The sequence below is a fragment of the Orussus abietinus genome, unplaced genomic scaffold (genome assembly GCF_000612105.2).
Source record: "Orussus abietinus isolate OABI.00-Male unplaced genomic scaffold, Oabi_2.0 scaffold5, whole genome shotgun sequence".
Classification (NCBI taxonomy): Eukaryota; Metazoa; Arthropoda; class Insecta; order Hymenoptera; family Orussidae; genus Orussus; species Orussus abietinus.
Genome location: NW_019394929.1, coordinates 1324758 through 1345261, shown reverse-complemented (window position 1 = coordinate 1345261; position 20504 = coordinate 1324758). Strand labels below are relative to the sequence as shown.

General features: G+C 47.4%; 1 protein-coding gene across 1 annotated transcript in view; it reads left to right on the top strand.

Annotated features, from left to right (window-relative positions):
- LOC105701214 (bone morphogenetic protein 1) overlaps nt 1–20390 on the top strand; it is a 33665-nt gene extending 13275 nt beyond the window's left edge. The window contains exons 2-15 of the mRNA XM_012427766.1: nt 4907–5059; nt 5189–5372; nt 6194–6442; nt 13566–13979; nt 14407–14585; nt 15301–15531; nt 15606–15830; nt 16106–16573; nt 16653–16775; nt 16879–17197; nt 17286–17577; nt 17675–17888; nt 18246–18496; nt 18590–20390. Coding sequence (XP_012283189.1) covers nt 4907–5059; nt 5189–5372; nt 6194–6442; nt 13566–13979; nt 14407–14585; nt 15301–15531; nt 15606–15830; nt 16106–16573; nt 16653–16775; nt 16879–17197; nt 17286–17577; nt 17675–17888; nt 18246–18496; nt 18590–18754 — 3467 coding nt within the window. The 3' untranslated portion in view covers nt 18755–20390. The remainder of the gene's footprint in view (nt 1–4906; nt 5060–5188; nt 5373–6193; nt 6443–13565; nt 13980–14406; nt 14586–15300; nt 15532–15605; nt 15831–16105; nt 16574–16652; nt 16776–16878; nt 17198–17285; nt 17578–17674; nt 17889–18245; nt 18497–18589) is intronic.
- The last annotated feature ends 114 nt before the right edge of the window (nt 20391–20504 follow it).

Below are 20504 nucleotides of genomic sequence, written 5' to 3'. Positions count from 1 at the left end.
TTCGAGGCAAACCACTCTGGAAATGAAAGAGCTCTTCAGCTCGATCCGGAGATTGGACACGTCCGGCCCTGCCGATTGGCTCTCGTCCACGATCTCGCGGTTATGCGAGAGAATAATTAACGTCGAAGATTGCGCGGAACGAAACGTACTTGCGGAGGTGCATGCACTGCTAGTGCGGTACGTGCGGGGAGACTCCGCCGGCTAATTGGGATATAAGAGAAAAGGGAAAATCGGAAGGCCGCCTTTTTATACTTTCGACTCGAGTCCGGACCCCTACGGACACATGGTCCCTAATGTCCGAGAATTTTAATTAAAAATCCATATGTGTGTAATTAAAACCCGCAGGCCGGTCTTGGCAGGCTCGACGCATATTAATAATCCCAATTTTTTCGAGGATAACCTATAAACATGTCCTGCTCCCGAATTAATTACACAGTGCATGTCGGTGTGTCCCTGACTCAGGATTTATTCCAAATCATCGGATATTCAATTATATTCTTATTGTATATTATGTATCAATGTGTACATGTTTTTATGAGTGCATTCCAGGAGGAGGTCGAATCGCACGTGGTCCCTCTTTTTGTGCAGAGGCCTACGTAGGAACGAATTAATAATTGAAAATTCATTAATATGCATTAAGAGTTAAAGATTAATCAATATATCGGCGCCTCCTTGTCTTCGAGATTCACTCGAAAATTGCCTGCTTCGATTATGTCATTATTGTGTGCTATGTATGTAGATAAACACGTTTTCCTGTGTACATTCCTGCACGCAAGGAAGAGATCAGATCGCACGTGGTCCCTCCACTTTTTCTCGGTCGGATGCTGCAAAGACCCGCGGAGAAGCGGAGAGGATCGGAGAGGGAGAATGCGTCTCGTTATCGGAAACGTGGCAGCTGTCGCTGATAGTGCAGCCGAGAAAAGAAGCCTCGCGAGACTGAACTGCCCTTGACTCGAGATATCGCGATCGAAGTCGATCGACGTTATTAAAAGAGCGGAGGAGGTCCACGTACGATTTCCGATTCCGATCTCGAAGTGCACTTTCGAAGCAGCCCGAATTTAATCTTGATACAGAGGCGAAAGTTCAAAATGTCGAACCACCGATGCACCTCTCGGGAAATTCCAATTAATGAAACGCAGGTTGGTAATTTCGACGACTGATGAACTTGATTTGAACGTAATAGAAAATGCCGCGGGGTTATTAAATGACATATTTACGGACACGGAGAGGAAAGCGCGAATCTCTATGGCGAGCAAATAGACGGGTAAACAGTGGCGTAAATGTCACGATATTGAATTCAATGAGTTGTATGGTGAAAAGTGCAGTGGCTTTGAAATCGATTACGGCATTTGGTGTCCCCTGTATCGAATGTTGAATTAACAACGCAGGACAGAGTGACGCGGTAAAGCCGCGCCGTTCAAAGGGGAGTTTCGTCGGTCCACGAAAGGCCTCGTTATTCAAATCAGGCGCCAGGTAATAAAGTAAATGACAAAACGGTAAAATAGGAAATTTCTAGGGCAGGCAAAAAGGGGAATTAATTCGACCACGCGGGGGAAATGACAATTAGGTAAATTAATACGAGGAACGTCCTCACTTTCGCGTAACTCACGATGGAACTCGATCCTATTGACCGGCAAGTTAATCCATTTTCCAAAAGACTCATATTCCAAGAGACATTCTCGGAAAGGTGGAAGGTGGACTCCACTTGGCAGCCTGAGGTCGAATTACATGACGACTTCTCCGCAACTCTTGTCGATACTCTAAGTAATTAATTTATTCCTAAGTATCGATACTCCCGACGAGTTTATATACATATATATATATTTTTTTGTTATCGTACCATTTTCCCACCTACTCCATAGTTTTTATACAGTTGATCGTTCCATATAAATTCGTGGATAGATATTTCTTTTTCATCGAATTTACACTCGAGATAATCACGGGCTTATATAAAATAATTGACTGAATTCTATGGTGCCTTTAACCACCCTTTTGTAATCACATGCAATTTCCACTCTGGAATGACTAAAATTGCCGAGCTGCGAGCCATTTCCAGGGTTTTATCGAAATTTCTTGCAGCTCCGACAAGGTTCCATCAGCAAGCTTCTTGCACCTTTCGGCATTCTTGCAGCCCTCGATCGAGGGCCAATTCCGTGGGGTGACACTCGGCAGGGGGGTGCCATTATCGGGGCGAAAAATGCACGGCGAAGTCAGGCCGAGAGAAGAAATCGCGTGAGACGCGATCGATCGAGGTCTCACGCGTGGATTCCCTCGAGGAAGCGTCGAAGAGTTTCCCTGCTGAATGGATTTCGAAAAGGGGTGGTTCGGTAGAAAGGGCGGCTAGGGTGGAAGGGTACCATTATGCGGTTTGTTAGGGCGGACCGCGCGCCACATGCATGTGCAACGACATCGGTGTGGCGATATCGATGAGGTATCGGTGTGGTATCGATGTGGCGACATCGGTGTGGTATCGATGTGGCGATATCGGTGTGGTATCGATGAGGCGATATCGAGGCGATGTCGGTGCACCGATACCGGGGATGCACCCTGACACTCCGCTCGTGTGGACACGGGAACACGTGCGAAAGCACACGCGAGCTTTGCGTGGTTTATGCGTCCCACATTTGCGAGCGAGCCGCAGCCAGGTACTATTAATTAACCAAAACAGATTATGGTCAGGGTGGGAGATTGTATACGGATCGTAGTAACGATGCAGGTGCATCGCACTGCAACATGCACCTCGCGGAAGGGCGTGTCGGCCCGCCGATAAATATGCCGAAGCGTGAACGGAAACGACTTTTTCCGGCCCGGGGGACGCGGGTTAATCAGCCGATTGGCCTGGACAAATTGTTGGGTCCAGTTTTGCCCACGGATGGAAAAATCCCGATTTCCCTGGAAAGTCAATCCCGAAACTAGTCCGCGACTTTCCGGCAGAACTTCCGAGGAATGGCTCGCCAAGTTTCCACCCTCGCTAAACTTTCGGGATATTCCTGGTGACTGGGCATGAATATTTTTGCGGATCGAGTAGCATTCGCATCCCGAGGATGCACTCTTCAAGGTACTCCTTATTGCTCCGGTTTGCACATGAAATTTATTTACAAGGAATTCCCAGATTCTCAACGGGGACTTGCATCCGTGGTTATCGTGATGGCTATTAGGAATATTTTTGAGAATTTAATGGAACTCTTCGAGGTACCTTTCTACCGGTCCAGTTTACGTTTATTAATTGATTATTTTTTTTAATTCCTGAATTTTTAACAGACGTTGGTTTGGATTTCTGGTCGTTATGAAGGCGCTGTTTGATAAGCCGTGGTATTAGCGGATTCATTTAGGAATCGTCGCTCTTCCTCGGTTTTCCATTCTTCTCGGGTGAGATCGGTTGTAATCTCTCAGCCTGGTTCGTGCACTTTCAAGAAACGACGTCGTCCCCTCTTTCTCTTTCTCCCGAGTTTCCCTGACTGGCTGAACGAGAGATAGTGGCCTGTTTACATCGGACAGCTATTCGAATATAAACTCCCATGGCCGATAAGGTTCGATGATTTATGGAAGGCTACGATAAGTCGGTGTCGGCTATGCTCCACTGGCGTAACTCCTCGCGAGAGGGCCGAAGAGCTTGCCAGGAAAAGTCGAGCGGAAACCAGATAGAGGGTGGTCCAGGGAAGATGAGATGCTGCGAAGAAAAGGGGTGGAAATCATCCAGCAAAACCGCCGACTTCGAGTAAACCGATCCAAAGTGCAGATTTTTCGTAAGCACTATCTGGAACCGATGCACCGATTCGTCATTCGATATCTTTTTCTCGATTTTTCCCAAACAATCAATCGAATAAAATCGATCGATCGGGAAATTTGAAACTCCCCGATCTCACAACAAAAAAAAAAGAAAAAGACATTGCTATGCCCGCCTTTAACTGGTCCCCCAAAAATAATTCCCTCGCTTCGTCTTCAGGAAATTCCGATATCACTTATCACAATTATTCCGCCACTTGTCGGAAAGAAAAAAAGTTCTCGCGTCACTTGTCAAGGAAATAACGAATCCCTGGAAAGTTGACGTCGTTTTAACGTTAATTTACGCACACCGTGCGTGAAGGGGATAATTATTTCAGAGGCAGTGGGTCGAGGAAAAATGTGGCCTATTTTTCTTTTTTTTTTTTTCACCGCGGAAAGATTTGCATGGAAATTAGAGGGAAATATGCGTCATGTGTCGGAGTCGTAAACTGGACCGTGGGCAAAGTTTGTACTTGAATAATTTCGTCAGGGGAATTCGGCCGGAGGAGGAGGAGCGGTTCTAACTGAATTAGGAGTTAGGTTATCTCTGGGGTTAAACACCGACTGCGAATAGAATTTCTATTAGGGATATGTTTCAAACAATCGCGGCTCGCGTGGTTTAAGTAAATCGGGGAAAATCATACGTTCGAGCTGGTTAAACAGTCCTGCAAATCTCGAATGCGCATCGAATTAAATCCCGCCGGCCAAGCACGCACGTTTCAGCCCTATGTATCCTATCCCCGCATTTTGCATCGCAATCAGCACACGGAATACCGACTTAATTAATTCCGATGCGTTTCTACGATTTTCACGTGAACGTGAGGTCGGTCATTGGATAAAGGCCCGATTAATTCCACTGGTATAAAAAGTGACGAATGTCCCCCGTAAATTCTCACGTGACTCTAAGGCGTTGAAGAAGGGCGATTTGGCGAGATTTATTAACAATGTTAATTAAAATTCAGGTTAATTCAGGTGTTACTTCCGAGCGGTTCGATGCGTCTTCAAAGACGCGAGTGAAATTAATAATTACAGGCAAACGAGGAATTATGATAATCGAAAGATTATGAGGAAACTGAGGAGGAGCGATGGGAGTATTAGGGTGTTCTGGATAAGTTGATGACACGTCGTGTGGATTTTTCAGGGGGATTCCTCGGGGACATCGCCCTGCCCAATATCGAGTACGAGACCGAGTGGCGGCAGCAGAAGTTAAATAAAAGCTACCTGGAAGAGCTGGAGAAGTACAGAGACGAGGTCATCAAAGAAGGACTACAGGTCGAAGAGGAGGGCTTAACCGGTGAGCTTTTTCCCGTAATCACTGAAGTCCTCCCGAAGAAGGGAGAGCGGATCAAGTCGACTCTTCTTGCTCGTCAAGCCCGAGTGGACTCATGGAAGGCCACTAATGGTAATCAATTGTGCCTCTTAGAGATCCTGCAGTTCAAGAACGAGCACTACCTGAACAATGGCCCTCGCAAGGAGGAGTCCTTGGGAGCTTTAGGGAAATCCGAGCCCGTAATCGTGGACCGGAATCAGTACAGCACGGTGGAGGAATCCCACCGGCCGAAACACGACGAACACCCCGAAATCGAGGACCGCGGCTTCGAGTTCAGGTAATCGCACGACCACCCCCTAGAATCTTATTCAAATAAATTGTTTGCTCGAGGCGCCTCCTCCGCGTATTTCAGAAATTTTCATAATCTCGCCAGGGGACGCTTCGGGGACGGTGCAGGATTTTTCATCTCGTCGTCGAGCTTTGAAACTGAAGTGCCGGTAAATTAAGCTCCGAGCGTAAGGGCGCGATGGGTCTCTTGTCAGCCTTATTGAAATTCCTATTCTGAATTCCTATGCCCGGGGGTTTTAATGGATTCCCGAAGCAGGAATTCCCGGAACATTTTCAATAACGTTGCGACTCCTCCCGAAACTCTTGGACGAGTCTTTTAGGCCCCGTGGACACGTGGGTATTATTCCGAAATTCCCATTTTGGAGTACCATGGATCGGATACGAAACGACGCAAATACCGGAGATCTCTGCATATCTTTTTATACACAAGGAACGTTATTCGCGTAATAGAGACATGGCGAAGTCAATTCTTGGAGATATTTTGTATACAGAGCCTGTGGGGCAAAATAAAAAAGATGAGCCAGAGATTTGAGAGGTCTCAAAGGGAAATGTCAGAATCGCCCTAAATCGTAGGAAGAAAAAAAAAAAAGAGTACTTGAAACAACATTGTTTAATTATGTATTATTTTCATTTCTTTGTCTATTTGAACGTTGGCCTGGAAACGTATGAAAATTCTTCATATTAAATATCAAAACTGGACGTTTCTTCTCGTTTTTCATTTCTGCGGCGAAAACACGCACCTGTGTGTCGGGCTTGAGAGCCTGGGAATGGTTTGCCGATAATTCTGAGGGTCTTCCTGGTTATTTTCAGGCTCGAGGCGTCGACCGCGAAGACCGCAAGGACGCGGCACTCCGATCGCCGAAGTGGCCACGGCCGTCGCGAGTCCGCCAATCATGGAGACAAGACGACCACGACTCCCCCAAATGATCCAAGATCCAGAGACGCCGATCATCGCGATCTCCAGACCGAGACCTCGACCGGGGACCCTTCCACCTCCGACCTCCAAACCACCGCGGAAACCAGGTCCAAGCGACGCCACCGGAGCCACCATAAATTAAGGTACTTTAAAGTGGCCCAACTACGCAATTAACGACAATTACCTCTCCACGCGACGCGTCGAGCCTACACACCTTTCATGATGCTCTTCAAGGTCTTCGAGGAAACGCCTGGCCTGAATTCCCCAATTTAGTGAACCCTCCGCTGGCAAGAAAACAAGAAATGTCATTGAACCGAAGAAATACTCGGTTGTCGGAAAAGTTATGACGCGTTTTCGTAACAGATGACACAGAAGAGATGCGTCATGACTTTTCCGATAACCCAATACTTCGTTAATTAAAGGAATAATTATTTCCCTGGAATTAAACTCCAGTAAATTGACGGGAACATTTCTTCGGGATTGTGAAAATTACCTCCAGTTTGAGTGGAGTCATTTTATTCTTCTTAATCGACACGGTATTCCTTTGGTGGAATTCGAGGTAATATCTCTTTGGTTCGATGAGTTATTCTTTTTTTTTTTTTTTCTGTAAGGGTACGTTCGTTTTATATCTTGTTATGCAATATTCTGTGAGCTTTTTCCATTTTTTTTTTTGGTTCGGGGAACTGTCTTTAAACGCCTCTCGGAGGTGAGTCGGAAAGGGGTCGACTTTAGTGGCGGGAATTTCGCAAATTGACCGCCATTTCCCTGACACCGGTCTCCGGGAAACGACGCCCGGGCAGGTCCTCAGGGCGGCATAAATGCATCGCGAAGATATCGCGAATTTGTCATCGAGTTTTTCCCGCTTAACCCAGTTCCTGACGGGTGATTAAATTCACCACGTGACTCGGTGGGCGCGCACCTACTCTGTCCCGTCGTCCTCTCGCACATCCTCTTTGCCAATAACAAAGCCCATCATCGTAAAGCGGGAAATGGGGCCCGATACTGCCGGTCGGAATTCGCGCGCATTTTCAGCCCTCCAACTGCCAATAACCTGTCAGCATCAATACCAAACGCTCGAGGAAGCGCGGTACCAGTCGACGAGCTCTCCGACACTTGCGAACACGGTGACGGTCTGGAAGAGCACGCTCGATTATGGAACTGCGTCCTCGACGGAGCCACTCGCCCGATAGCGACTTGGCTGCTCCTGCATCGATATACGATCGGTGCCACTAACTGGAAGTGGTTACCAGAACTGCGGAAATTTCGGAAACGCGTTTTACTTCACTGAATGTTCCATGAAGCTTCTACACTATTTTTGGAATTATGGAAATTACTCGTTCATCTCCAGAGAAAAAAATGATAAGTTGTATAGTTGCGACTCGGTTGATTTTGCATCGATGTACGATCATGATAAGATCGATACCACTAACTGGAAGTGGTTACCGGAACTGCGGAAATTTCGGAAACGCGTTTTACTTCACTGAATGCGCTATGAAGCTTGGACACTATTTTTGGAATTATGGAAATTGTTCGTCCCCAGAGAAAAGAATTATAAATTGTATAGTTGCAACTCGGTTGATTTTGCATCGATGTACGATTTGATAAAAACAATACCACTGATCGAAACTAATTTCAGCTTAACAAATAATAGTGAAGTCTGAACAAAATTGTAGGATTCAAAGGAAATGATTGAGCATTAATTTTCATGAGAAAAAAAGAAAATTGATAAGCTGTGGGATGAGATTTCATCCCGCGGATGCGGTAGCCGGGAATTTTTGCATTCGTTAATTTGTCATCACCCTGACCCGGTGTATCCATAGGACTATGCAATATGTATTATCCGCGTGCACTCGGGAATTCAATTTCGCCGCAATATTTGCACCTCACGTCGGTGGGTCCATTTTCGGGATCCTATTGATATCACGGTAAATCTCTTCAATTTGCATATATATGAAATATTGAGCTGCGGACATGGGCGATACTATTGACGTCTACTGGACGTCGGTGTCTAGGGTGAACGAACGTGGATTGCTGCGATTTTCCAGGATTTTTCGGACCAGATCGAACTTTCAGACGATCCGTAAAATATGTCCAAAGGGGCCATTAATCTTCTCATCGACGGATTTCCTCGCTCCATAAACGCCATTCATGTCAAAATTGTTTACCATACAATTTCAACCGATTGTCGCCATTAATCCTATCAGTCCCTGCCGCGAAAGGCGAAATATGCACTCGTATTTCTTTCATAAATTCCAAGTCAATTTCATCGTAATAAAAAATCTGGAAAAATGGAAAATAAGTCCTAAACCCAAGGGGAATGTGAAAGATTATGGTTTTTTAGACTCCCTGGGCGAGGTCAAATCTCCAGACAGGACATAAAACGCGTCTCGGTATGGCAGACTTCGGTGCATTGAACTTCATGATCGTCCATGAATCTCGTTGCCCTTTGTGCATTGTTTTCACTTGGAAGAGACATATCAGCAATTTTAATCACGCGTCGCATTTCAGAATAAAAAGGTCGGCGCAGGTTTTAACGCTATCGGGGGGCCCCTTCTTAAAGGATAATTTAATTCTTTACCCTGGAAATTCCGGAAGGACGAGTCGGCTTAATTAGTTTGTTCAGCGATGTCGATGCAGGAATAAAAGAGATCCCGCGTTTGGACTAAACGCGCTCTCTTGGTGGAGGGAAGGCCGCAATAAGTTTCTTGGAAGGGCTTCGCCCTTCAGACCTTCGCACACACCTCCCAACCTCCACGTCGGTTTAAGTGACGTCCTATAAAGTTTCAGGGAAAATAAAAAGACCTCCCTTTTTTGCGATAGGCACGACCGCTATCCCGTTACATCTTATGCCTGTTTAAGAGCGAACCTTTTGTGGCTCGAGTACTTCGCACCCTCGTTTCTGCTGACTTTTCCCGACTTTATCTGGGAGAAATAGCTACACTGACTTTTTTACGTGCTTTCATATCAAATTCCACCACGGCCTCCGGCTCGAGAGCACCGAGCCAATGAAATCCAGGATTTCATCGAAATCACTAAACGCCGGTTACCCATAAACTGAAAGACTCGATACCTCGTAATCTCCCTAATCTAGGAGAAAATCGTAAAACTTTACGTGAAATTAATTGAAATTCTCGAAACCACGCGTTTACGAGCACTACTCTTATTTTTACTTTCAGTCTTTATAGCATCTATTGCTGAAGAAATATATGACTGATGCTTTTTATTGCACGAGAAGTGCTTCTGGAATTTAAATGCTGGGTAAAAATAGAAATGGGAAAGAAGGAGCAGGTTTTGACTCCTCCAGGAGGTCAGATCTCCAGACGAGGCGTGAAACGCGTGTCGGTAAAGAAGGTCCCATTAATCTTCCTGTCATCGTCGACCGATCTCATCGGCCTTTAAGCCCTATTCACTCTGAAAAGGAGCGCTCTCGGGGGCGCGAACCTAACCTCTTTCTATCTATCTATCTCGAGGGAAGTGATTTATCGCGATCGGCCAACCCGTCGCTCCTCGTTCCAGCTCCCTCCCTTTCCCTCCTCTCGGAGGAATCCTCGGGAAAACCGCGTTAGCGATTTTCTTCCCCGTCCTCAAGGAGGTCAGCCCGAGCTCGCGGTTGCATTTTTCCGTTCCGCGGTTTTATCTCGTTCGTCATAAGATGCGCCTCCTCTGAGGATGCTGCAAAGGGACGATGCCGATGCGATACCTTAACAGGCCCTCCTTTTCACTTTTCTCGTAATGGCAAAACACAGACGCGAGGAAACGCACCTCTGAGATACGAGGCCATTTTACACGAGAAGTGTCAGCCGTTCCGACATCGTAACCGGTGCTGACTTCGCGTCCCATAAGAGCACCTTCCTCGGTTATTGAAAAATGATCTACAGGGAATGCAGGACTTCGATTCCCTTAGAAAACCGGAGCCATGGACAGAAAACATCTTTTTATACGACCCGTCGAATTAGAACATTTTGCATCGAACTCGAACACCCGACGTTCCTTCGCGAGATCGAATTGCAACGTTCATTTCTTCAGGAATTGAACAAATGACCGTGAAAAATGTTAAACCTTGAAAATCGTCCATAAACTGTAAATAGTTTTTAGCTGGAATCTCTTTGACGAGGCCGAATCGTTCGTATCGGATTATTTCGGATTAACTCGTAAACGCTCTAACGTTAAATATATAGAGAGATGCTGAAGCAGTCGGCAACAATTTTCCGGGATTTCAGGCAATTTCAGTCAATTGAGGGAATCTGCATCCGGGCTCTCCGATACGCCGAGGGCTCGAATGATATCAGTTCCTCGATATCGGGGCACCGTTCGAAAGTACCGAATTTGGGCGCAGATTTCTAGATGGATGCATTACGGTTCTATCGGTGCAACGCGATTTTTGGGGAATCCATGCAGACGCGTATCGGAAACGAGCGAAGAGTTGTCGAGGGTTGATTCGACTGGTTTGGAATTAATTCGAGGGGCGCAATTAATGTCCGTCAAGGGTAATGAAATAATCAATCCTTTCTAATGCGGTTAAAAAGTCTGATAGAATCGGTCAAATTCACGCCCACGTTTTAAAATTGATAAATTCGGGTTTTATCAGTGCTATGCAATTTTTGCGGAATCCATGCAGACGCGTATCGGAAACGAGGGTGGTCGAGGGTTGATTCGACTGGTTTGGAATTAATTCGAGGGGTGGAACTGACGCCCTTCAAGGGTAATAAAATAATCTAAAAATAATCCATGCTTTCTAGTCAGAAAATCATGAAATGTGAATCGGTAAAATTGAAGCACAAGTCTCTAGATGGATGCATTCGGGTTTTATCAGTGCTACGCAATTTTTTCGTAATCCAAGCAGAGGCGCATCGGAAACGAGGGTGCATTCGACTGGTTTGGGGTTAATTCGAGGGGTGCGAGTCGGGGTGCAACTAACGCCCGTCAAGGGTAATGGAATGATCTATGCGTCTCGACGCCCTATTGAAAATCGAACTTCGGGGTGTCGCATTTGTCGGGCTGCGATCGACGCCCGCGGGCATTTCGGTCATTTGCGAAATATGAATATGAGATTATTCCGCCTTATCGGTGCAACGCGATTTTTCCCGCATATCGGAAACGAGCGAAGGGTAGCCAGGAGTGCATTCGACTGGTACAGGGATGATTCGAGGGGTGCGATTCGGGGTGCAACTAACGCCCGTCAACAATAATGGAATGATCTATGCGTCTCGCCGGCGACCGATTGATAATCGAAATTCGGGCCATCGTGTTTGTCGAACCGCGATCGATTCCTGCGGACTTTATGGTCTTTCGTGAAATATGAACGAGGGATTATTTTTTTTTCTCACCTTTTCGGAGCCGAAACCGCGAGTGCATCCATTTCAACGCTCCAGGGATCGCGGTAACGAGGTTAGAAAGTCGCCGATTTTTCAGAGCCTGCATCGCGACAAGGGGGTGCGGATTTTTCTCTGATAGCGGAACGCTTCACGCCCTATATGCGCCTCATGTATTTATCGAGAGGAGAAACCATGGCCTGACTCGATGGACTTGTCTGGCGAAAGGCTGGAGAAATTAAAAAAAATTACGATTATAAGTCTTCCCAGAACGTAATTACGGTTTTTCCCTGCATACAATTTTTCACGTTTGCGTTCAAATAAAATGGTTCTCCCCCCAAAGTCCACATCAGGTATTATTTTCCAGCGCGGACTTCGCTCCGCATATTTTTTTTTTTAACGATAATGGAGCTTTAGGTATTAATTCCTGTTTTATTGAGATTATTTAATTGAAGATGGAAAAGAAGAGAATTCTAAGGAGAATCAATGATGCATTTAGTTCAGGGATTGTGAACGGATTTACAATGCAATGGAGGTAATAAAAGTGGCCGAGAGGAGATATTTGGGGGAGGAGGAAAACTGCAATAATTCTCTAGAGAACGTAATAATTGTCGCTGTACATTACACGTGATAATACATTCCGTGGGGTTGGTCGCGAGATTCAATTTCATTTTAGATATTCGAAGGTAAGGGAAAAGGATGACGGAGGGTGTTCCCGTAAGGGGTCGAGGAAAGTCCACGGGAATTGGAAAAAGGGATACGCGATGGAGAGGAAGTGAAGGAGAAAAAATTCGTCGCCTCCCGCGATCCTTTAATTAAATGTCGTAAATCGAGATTCGCAAGACCTTCCGCCATTAGGGGGAGAAAGATCATCTCGCAACTGCGGGATCATTTCTGATTTAGAGCTGAAAGCGCTCCTGCGAAACCGAGGAAGAAGGTCCTGGTCGTTTCATTTAATCACAGCTCCGCGCCGACTCGTGACGCACGCATCGCGGAACGCGTGCGGGAATTATTCCGCGAGTAATTATCAAGCGCCAGTGCTGCGGAAACCGCGGCGATAAAGTAATCGAGACGTGACACTCAAGGGACTCGTTGAAGAGAAATTCCCTCGAGGGGAGAGTCTACAAGTGTCGTCGAACCCTTCTCTGCATTTGACTCCTCTCAAGATTTCCACATACGAAAATTCTACTTTTCAAATAATAATTTAAACAATCACTTTCCTAATTTTTTTTCCAATTGTTCCATTCAATTTTTTTCAATCTCTGTTTTTCTTTTTTACAGATGGAGCATTCCTTTACACAGAATTGCAATTTTTCCCTCATGAAAAGGCCGACCCTTAAGCCGCCGTTTCTCTCCCAGCTAATTTCGCGATCTATCCACCTCCGGTCCACTCCTCGACCTTAAGCCCATAAACCTTGAAACGAGGCTCCCGTATCAGGCATTAAATTGATTACCACCGTAATTTCTGAACTTTACTGCGGTTGTTCATACCAGGCCGTTCAAACCCCCCATGTAATGGCCCGAGGTTGATGCGCGCACTTATAAAGGGAATTATGTACAGATAGCACCTGAAGCGTCGTCTTTAAAAGAGAAGAGGCTGAGATTACCATTTCCCATACTTTTCCCCATATAAATCATCCCTGATAAAACATGCCGATCATTTAATATCCGACTTCCGACCCCCGAATAATCCCGTGAATGATATTTCTCACTGGGCGAGGAACTGGAAAAGGTTTATCAGTAATTGTTATCTTTCAGATTCTCATCGAAACGTCAGCGTCGGCTTTATAAAAGAGGAGGCTGACATTTTCCATATTTTTTCATTTACATGTAAAAATTCCTAATAAAATGTCCCGATTATTGTATACCCGACTTTGACTCTCAGATTATCACGGGGTGGGTTTTCGCGTGTTGTGGTGGCCGAAAGGATTTATCAGTAATTTCTCTCTTCCAGATTCTCGTCGAAGCGTCAGCGTCGACGAAGACCGATGCAACGTCGCCGGAAGCCGGCGCAGCGGGCGAGGTCGAAGGAAACGACCTCCTCCTCCGAAGTGATTTCCACCCACGACAGACAGCTCCGGTCGATCGAGTTCTACAACGAGTACAAGCCGAAGTACCAGGTGAAGAGCCGGGGCACTTCAAAGCATTCCTTTGCGAGCAGGACCAGAAGAGCCGCGACGGCTCGCAAGGACAGAGTCTGGGACCACGGAGTGATCCCATACGAGATCGACGGAAACTTCTCCGGGGCTCACAAGGCGCTCTTCAAACAAGCCATGAGGCACTGGGAAAACTTCACGTGTGTGAAGTTCGTCGAAAGAGTGACCAGGGAACACCCGAACTACATCGTCTTCACCGAGAGGCCTTGCGGGTAAGAAACGGCCCAATATCACGGCTAATGGTGACTTATCCCCGAATGACGTCGCCGTTTATCACGTCAACTCAAAGAAGGAAATCGATTTCACTGGTTCCCGAGTGACTAGCCCCAGGATTTCGGTCTCTTAAGAAGGGCAAGACCTCGCCCAAAGATTTGCTCGTCACTAAATCCATACAACTCCGATCGCCAACCCCTGCGTGTTCCCTCGTTTTTGGATTTCTCTCCCAGATCTCACCCCACATTCCCCCCAGCGCTCAATTTGCAATTGTAAATAGCATTGCGCCAGAAATCAAGTCCCCTTCAGGAGGTAAGACCCTGACGGTGACGTGATCATGGCTTGCGACGAGTTTATGGTAGTCCTGGGTACAGTCTCGACACCATGGCGAGTTACAATGGGTATAATATGCGTACAAATTTCCAGGTGCTGCTCCTTCGTCGGTAAAAGGGGGAACGGTCCGCAGGCGATCAGCATCGGGAAGAATTGCGATAAATTCGGGATCGTCGTCCACGAGCTCGGCCACGTGGTAGGATTTTGGCACGAGCACACGCGACCCGATCGGGACCGACACGTTCAGATTGTTCGAGACAACATCATGGCTGGTGAGGGGAGATTTTTCCTAAAATTTTCCACAAGCGTCCTGTCGCGTAGAGACGTCTTGCGAGCGAAACGGCGAGGAGCTTATAAGCCGAGGTCGCCAAGTTCTCGGCAAGACGAGGCGAGTTAAGGTCTCAGACCTCGTCCATCAGAGGCTCGTGTGTTCACAAGTGCGGGGAGATTTATTGGCAGGGGATTCCATCGGATCGCGAGGGTGCAAGATGGATTCCCCGTAAGCCGTAGGGAGTCACGCGAGCGTTTCGCAAGCTCTGCAAGCCCTGCGTTAATTTCGGCAAACAGAGCCCTCCCTTTCCGTCCGCTCGTTTCCGTAACGCCGAGCGATTTTCGGTTAGATTAATGGAGCACTTCAGGGTCCCTCGCATAACGTATCGGACAATTCCTAACACAGCTCGCTCCCCGATATTTGCGCCGGGGATATCAGCTATTAATTAATGACCAGAGCCTGCGTTTGCTCGATCGGTGACTGAGCTTTGGCAAACTGGACCCGTCCTCTCTCTCTCTCTCCGTGTTTAAATTGACAAAGCGGTTTCGCATTCCGGGTCGCCGAACCTCGAAGGCCGGATGGACGAGAATCCGAGCTTGCACACCCGGAAACACTTGCGAATCGGCTTTGATAAGCTCCAGACCACCGTGATATGCGACGGTCGGGGGAAAAGCTTAATGTCACGCTTTACATTACTCCCTATGACTTTTCCACAGGCCAGGAGTACAACTTCAACAAGCTGACCGACGAGGAGGTGAACTCCCTGGGCCTGCCATATGATTACGACTCCATCATGCATTATGCTAAGAATACCTTCTCGAAAGGAACCTATCTCGACACTATTTTGCCGATGGAGAGCGATGGGAAGAAGCGCCCGGAAATCGGACAGAGGATCAAGCTCAGTCCTGGCGACATCGCGCAGACGAATCTCCTCTACAAGTGCAAGAGTAAGCTCGGGATTTCAATTCCAAGGGAGGGTCGCGTCGGCCATAAGTCACCCTGGGACCTTTCTACGTTTCAGAGTGCGGAAGAACTTTCCAAGAAAACAGCGGAAGTTTCGGCTCGCCAACGCATCCGAACACCTCGCCACTGGTCGATGGGGAGCACTGCGAGTGGAGGATAACCGCGACCCATGGGGAACGCATCGTCCTCAACATCACTTCCTTGGACATCTTCAAGAGCGACTACTGCTTCAGCGATTACCTGGAGATCCGCGACGGCTACTGGCAGAAGAGCCCAGTCCTCGGTAAACGTCTACACCTTGGATAGAAACGAGAGAAGGATTTTCGATGGATTTTTCAGACGCCCCTCGAGGTCGCACGAAAGTGCCACTCAACGAGTCAATCGTCTATGACACTATCAATGAAATTTCAATTTTCATATCTGTAGAACAGTTTCATGAAGTAGACCTCTTTGACGTCCCTTTCACATCCCCTTAAGATGTCGCGGAGGCAGGGATGAGTTTTCGGATCGTCTTTAAATGATTGATTGTCGTAATCAGAGAATCGTTTCTTGATCCAGGGCGCTTCTGCGGCAGTGGGAAAATTCATGACCCGGTCGTGTCGACCGGGAGTCGGATGTTGGTGACGTACGTCACCTCGGAGAACAAAAGAAGTTACCGCGGTTTCTCGGCGAATTACGAGGCCGTTTGTGGAGGCGACGTCGTGCTGGACGGCGTCGGTCACTTAGAGTCGCCTAACTACCCCGACGAGTACCAGATTAACAAAGAGTGCGTATGGCGGCTCTCGGTGCCCCAAGATTACCAAGTGGCCCTGAAGTTCCAGTCCTTCGAGATCGAGAACCACGACACCTGCGTCTACGACTACGTGGAGGTGCGCGATGGCCACAGTCCGGAGTCGCCTTTAATCGGAGTGTACTGCGGGTACAAAGCCCCTCCGGACATCCGGTCGACGGGGAACAAGCTTCTAGTGAAGTTCGTCAGCGATGGGTCCGTGCAGAAGGCGGGCTTCTCTGCGACATTCATGAAAGGTGAGGTAACAAACACAAAGCCAAACGAAGAATATCTCCAAGAGTACTTATCAAATCCACATTCGAATCCATCGCGTAGAATTCGACGAGTGTGCCCTGATCGATCATGGCTGCGAGCACGACTGCATCAACACCCTGGGAGGGTACGAATGCTCCTGCAAGATCGGCTTCGAGCTCCACTCCGATGGGAAGCATTGCGAAGGTGAGCTGGATATGCGTTATTACATGCCTTTGTTGTTCCTACTTCGCAATGGATACGGCATATTTCCTTTATATGCCAAGATATTAATTAATACTGGTTCCAGACGCTTGCGGGGGGGTCTACGATCTCAGCAACGGCACCATCACGAGTCCCTCTTTCCCGGAGACCTACCCCATGAACAAGAACTGCGTCTGGGAGATCATCGCCCCACCTCAGTACAGGATCACCCTCAACTTCACGCACTTCGACCTGGAAGGGAACAACGTCTTCCAAGAGGAGTGCGAGTACGACTCCGTGGAGGTGGCTAGCAAACTCGGCGACGACGTCCTCAGGAAGCATGGGATATTCTGCGGTTCCAGGCTTCCGCCGTTGCTCACATCCGAGGGGAACTCTATGCGGATAGCGTTTACCTCCGATAACAGGTAAGTCTCGTCAGGAGTATGCCGAGCGTCTATAGGAGGATCTGCAGGGTCTAATTGATCCAATTAACGAGCCCTCCCGATGTCCCAGCGTCCAGAAGTCAGGATTCGCCGCGGTATTCTTCACCGACATGGACGAGTGCGCCAACAATAACGGCGGGTGTCAACACGAGTGTCACAATACTCTGGGGTCCTACGAGTGCTCCTGCCACAATGGCTTCAAATTGCACGAAAACAGCCACGACTGCACCGAGGGTGGGTGCAAGTTCGAGATCACTGCTCCTCAGGGCACGATCACTTCCCCCAACTACCCGAACGATTATCCTGGGCGCAAGGACTGCGTGTGGCACTTCACCACCACACCTGGCCACCGTATAAAATTGGTAAGATGTGGCGTACACATTAAAAAAAAAAGAAGAAAAAAATAGAAAATATAATCAGTGCAAGTTTAACCTCGGTAATCGATTTCCCACCTCGCAGATGTTCACCGTCTTCGACATCGAGCCTCACCAAGAGTGCACCTACGACTACGTAGCGATTTATGACGGCGATTCGCCCGAAAGTCTCACCTTGGGCACCTTCTGCGGGAACAAACTTCCACATCCTATAAGCGCCACGGGGAACCAAATGTACATGGTCTTCAAGAGTGATAACACTATCCAGAGAAGAGGATTCCAGGCTACACACACTACGGGTGGGTGTGGACCATCGTTCACTTAAGTCTCTATTTAAGGGGATGGGAAAATGGCATCCGAGGAGTCACTCGTTTCTGAAACTTCTCTCCGAACTGGGTGTATCGAACGCCTCCAAACTTCGCAAGGTTCCGCCACCCGTGGAATTTGAATTTTATAAAAAAAAAACTCGCAAGAATATCTGCAGAGAAATTATTAAAAAAATGTATATTCATCGACGCCGCTTTCGCATCACCTTAAGTTCCTTATTAAGCTCATACGCGTAATGTCAACTTCTGGAAACGATTGGATACGTCGAAGCGTCCTAATCTGTAGGAGTCCATCTTATATGTTAAATAATCTGCACGTTTTTTGCTTAGCTTGCGGTGGGCATTTAATCGCCACCGACCGGGTGAAGCATTTGTACTCTCACGCCAAGTTCGGATACTACAATTACGATCACAAGACGGACTGCGACTGGTCGATCGAGGCTCCTATCGGGAAGAACGTCCACCTCTCGTTCCTCTCCTTCCAATTGGAGTACGAGACCGACTGCGGTTACGACTTCGTCGAAGTCTACAGCGGCCTCGACGCGTCCAGTCCAAGTTTCGGGAGATATTGCGGAAACTCGGTGAGAAGTCCCTTATAAATCCTAGATATCCCACACATCACGGTATTAATATCGAAAGAGGAGGAAATAAACATTACATTACTTTGCTTTCAGAACATCACGACGATAATATCGATAAGCGAGGCCCTGCTGATCAGGTTCCGAACGGACGACTCGATAACAAATAAAGGATTCGCGGCAGCCTACGTGGCCATAGACCGCCAGGACAGCGAAGAGATCCTGGAGGGAGGCGAGGAGGAGGAATACGGGAATCTCTGATCGATAATCCCCATCCCGAAGCCGAAATCCGCTCCCACCTCGATTTTTGCTCTTTAATCTCGACCGACATTTAGCTCTCAGCCGTGAGACCGGAACCTCGGCTAGGATAACTCTGGTACGGTGTTTTAGATAACCAGGACTACCCTTGGCCTTCCAGGACTCGCCTGGACCACGGTTTCGAGTCCTCGTCTTCGGAGGAGCCGCCGAAGAGCGAGGTCAGGGGTCAGACGGAGAGACATAGCTATCTGGCTAGATGATAACGAAATACTTAACCGTGAACGTTCGTTAGCGCCTATTGATCTAATCGATCCGATTTTCCTAGGTCCTACGCGTGCCATGTAATTTAGGTAGGACGTAACGTATTATATAATTCGGGCGCGATATCCAGTTTGCTCCTAAGATGAGTCGAGATCGTGGAAGTCGGATGCTGAGGCACGATAAGAGGATGATAAGAGCGATGATGAGTATCCAGTGAAAGGCGCCGGCAGATTATGGAACTGCGAAAATGGGGACTGGTCCGTTTAGCGTCTTAATCTTCATCACTGCCCACGGTCGAGGGCTCCACGTGCTTCGATCATTCCATAAGTCCACGTGGAGATCGATAGATCACGAAGACACGGTCGCGAGCACAGCTGCAACGTCAAAGTTCGATTGGATCGAGATCGATCGCTTAATCATTCTAAAGTCACGTGGGGGGATCGGTAGAAGAACTTGCTCGCTCGTTGCAGTAAGATCTATGTGCGATGGCGATCACAATTGCGATATCAAAAGTCAGACCAGAACCAGATCGTTCGCTCGATTATTCAGGAGGATGACGTGACGATCGGTGGAAACCTCGAGCTCGCTCGTCGCAAGATGATCCATGTGAGATCGCGATCACAATTGCAATGTCAAAGTACCGATCAGAGACGAGCCGCGAGGGTTAATTGTACATAGACAAACTTAGCCGTAGACTTCGACGTCGTAACGTTTTATAAGTAGGCGTAGGGTCGGTACCTCCGACAGTGTTGGAGGGTTCTCTTAATCGTTTCCTTTTTGTACTTTTCTCTCGTCCTGCCAGGAACCGAACGAATTAGAACGATGCGCGAGGGCTTTTCTCTCGTGCTCGAAAAAAAGAAAAAAAAAAAACAATAACCCGATCGCGACCCCAGGTTCATCCAAGTACGTATATCCATTGATGAACCCGCGGGCTCTGGTATTTATTTGACGACGCGGATGAATGTGTAAATACTACTATTACTTTAAGGATAAGCGCGGAAAGCTCACGAACGTATATAACAATGCAGGGGTTGGCAATAAGGAGGAATACGGTCGTTATCGGCGTTCGAGATATTTCAGTATCTCGGGATTAAAAAAAAAAAAAAACATGCCGCGAACACCGCGCTCGAAAGCTGTTACTGCGACCTGTTCTTGAGCCCTTAACATTATTAACAGCGAGCACTTGCATGTAAATGTAGATCGTCCGATTATTACATTACGTATACATATGCGTTTATGCATACATTTGTCCTCTGACATTTATATAATATTAATTATCGAAGCGATGGAAGAAGTCGGGGTAGCGCGGCGAGCAAGGACGCCGCAAGATGGCCGGCTAAATTTTCATCGATTAAATGGCGCAAAAGTTCCGTAAGAATTTCCATAGTGAATGTCTCATTCCTCTATCCTAGTTACGCGCTGATAGTAATTTTTATCATATGCAACGGGGCACTTATTTTTAACGCAAGTGCGAAGGTAAATTCCTGGGAGA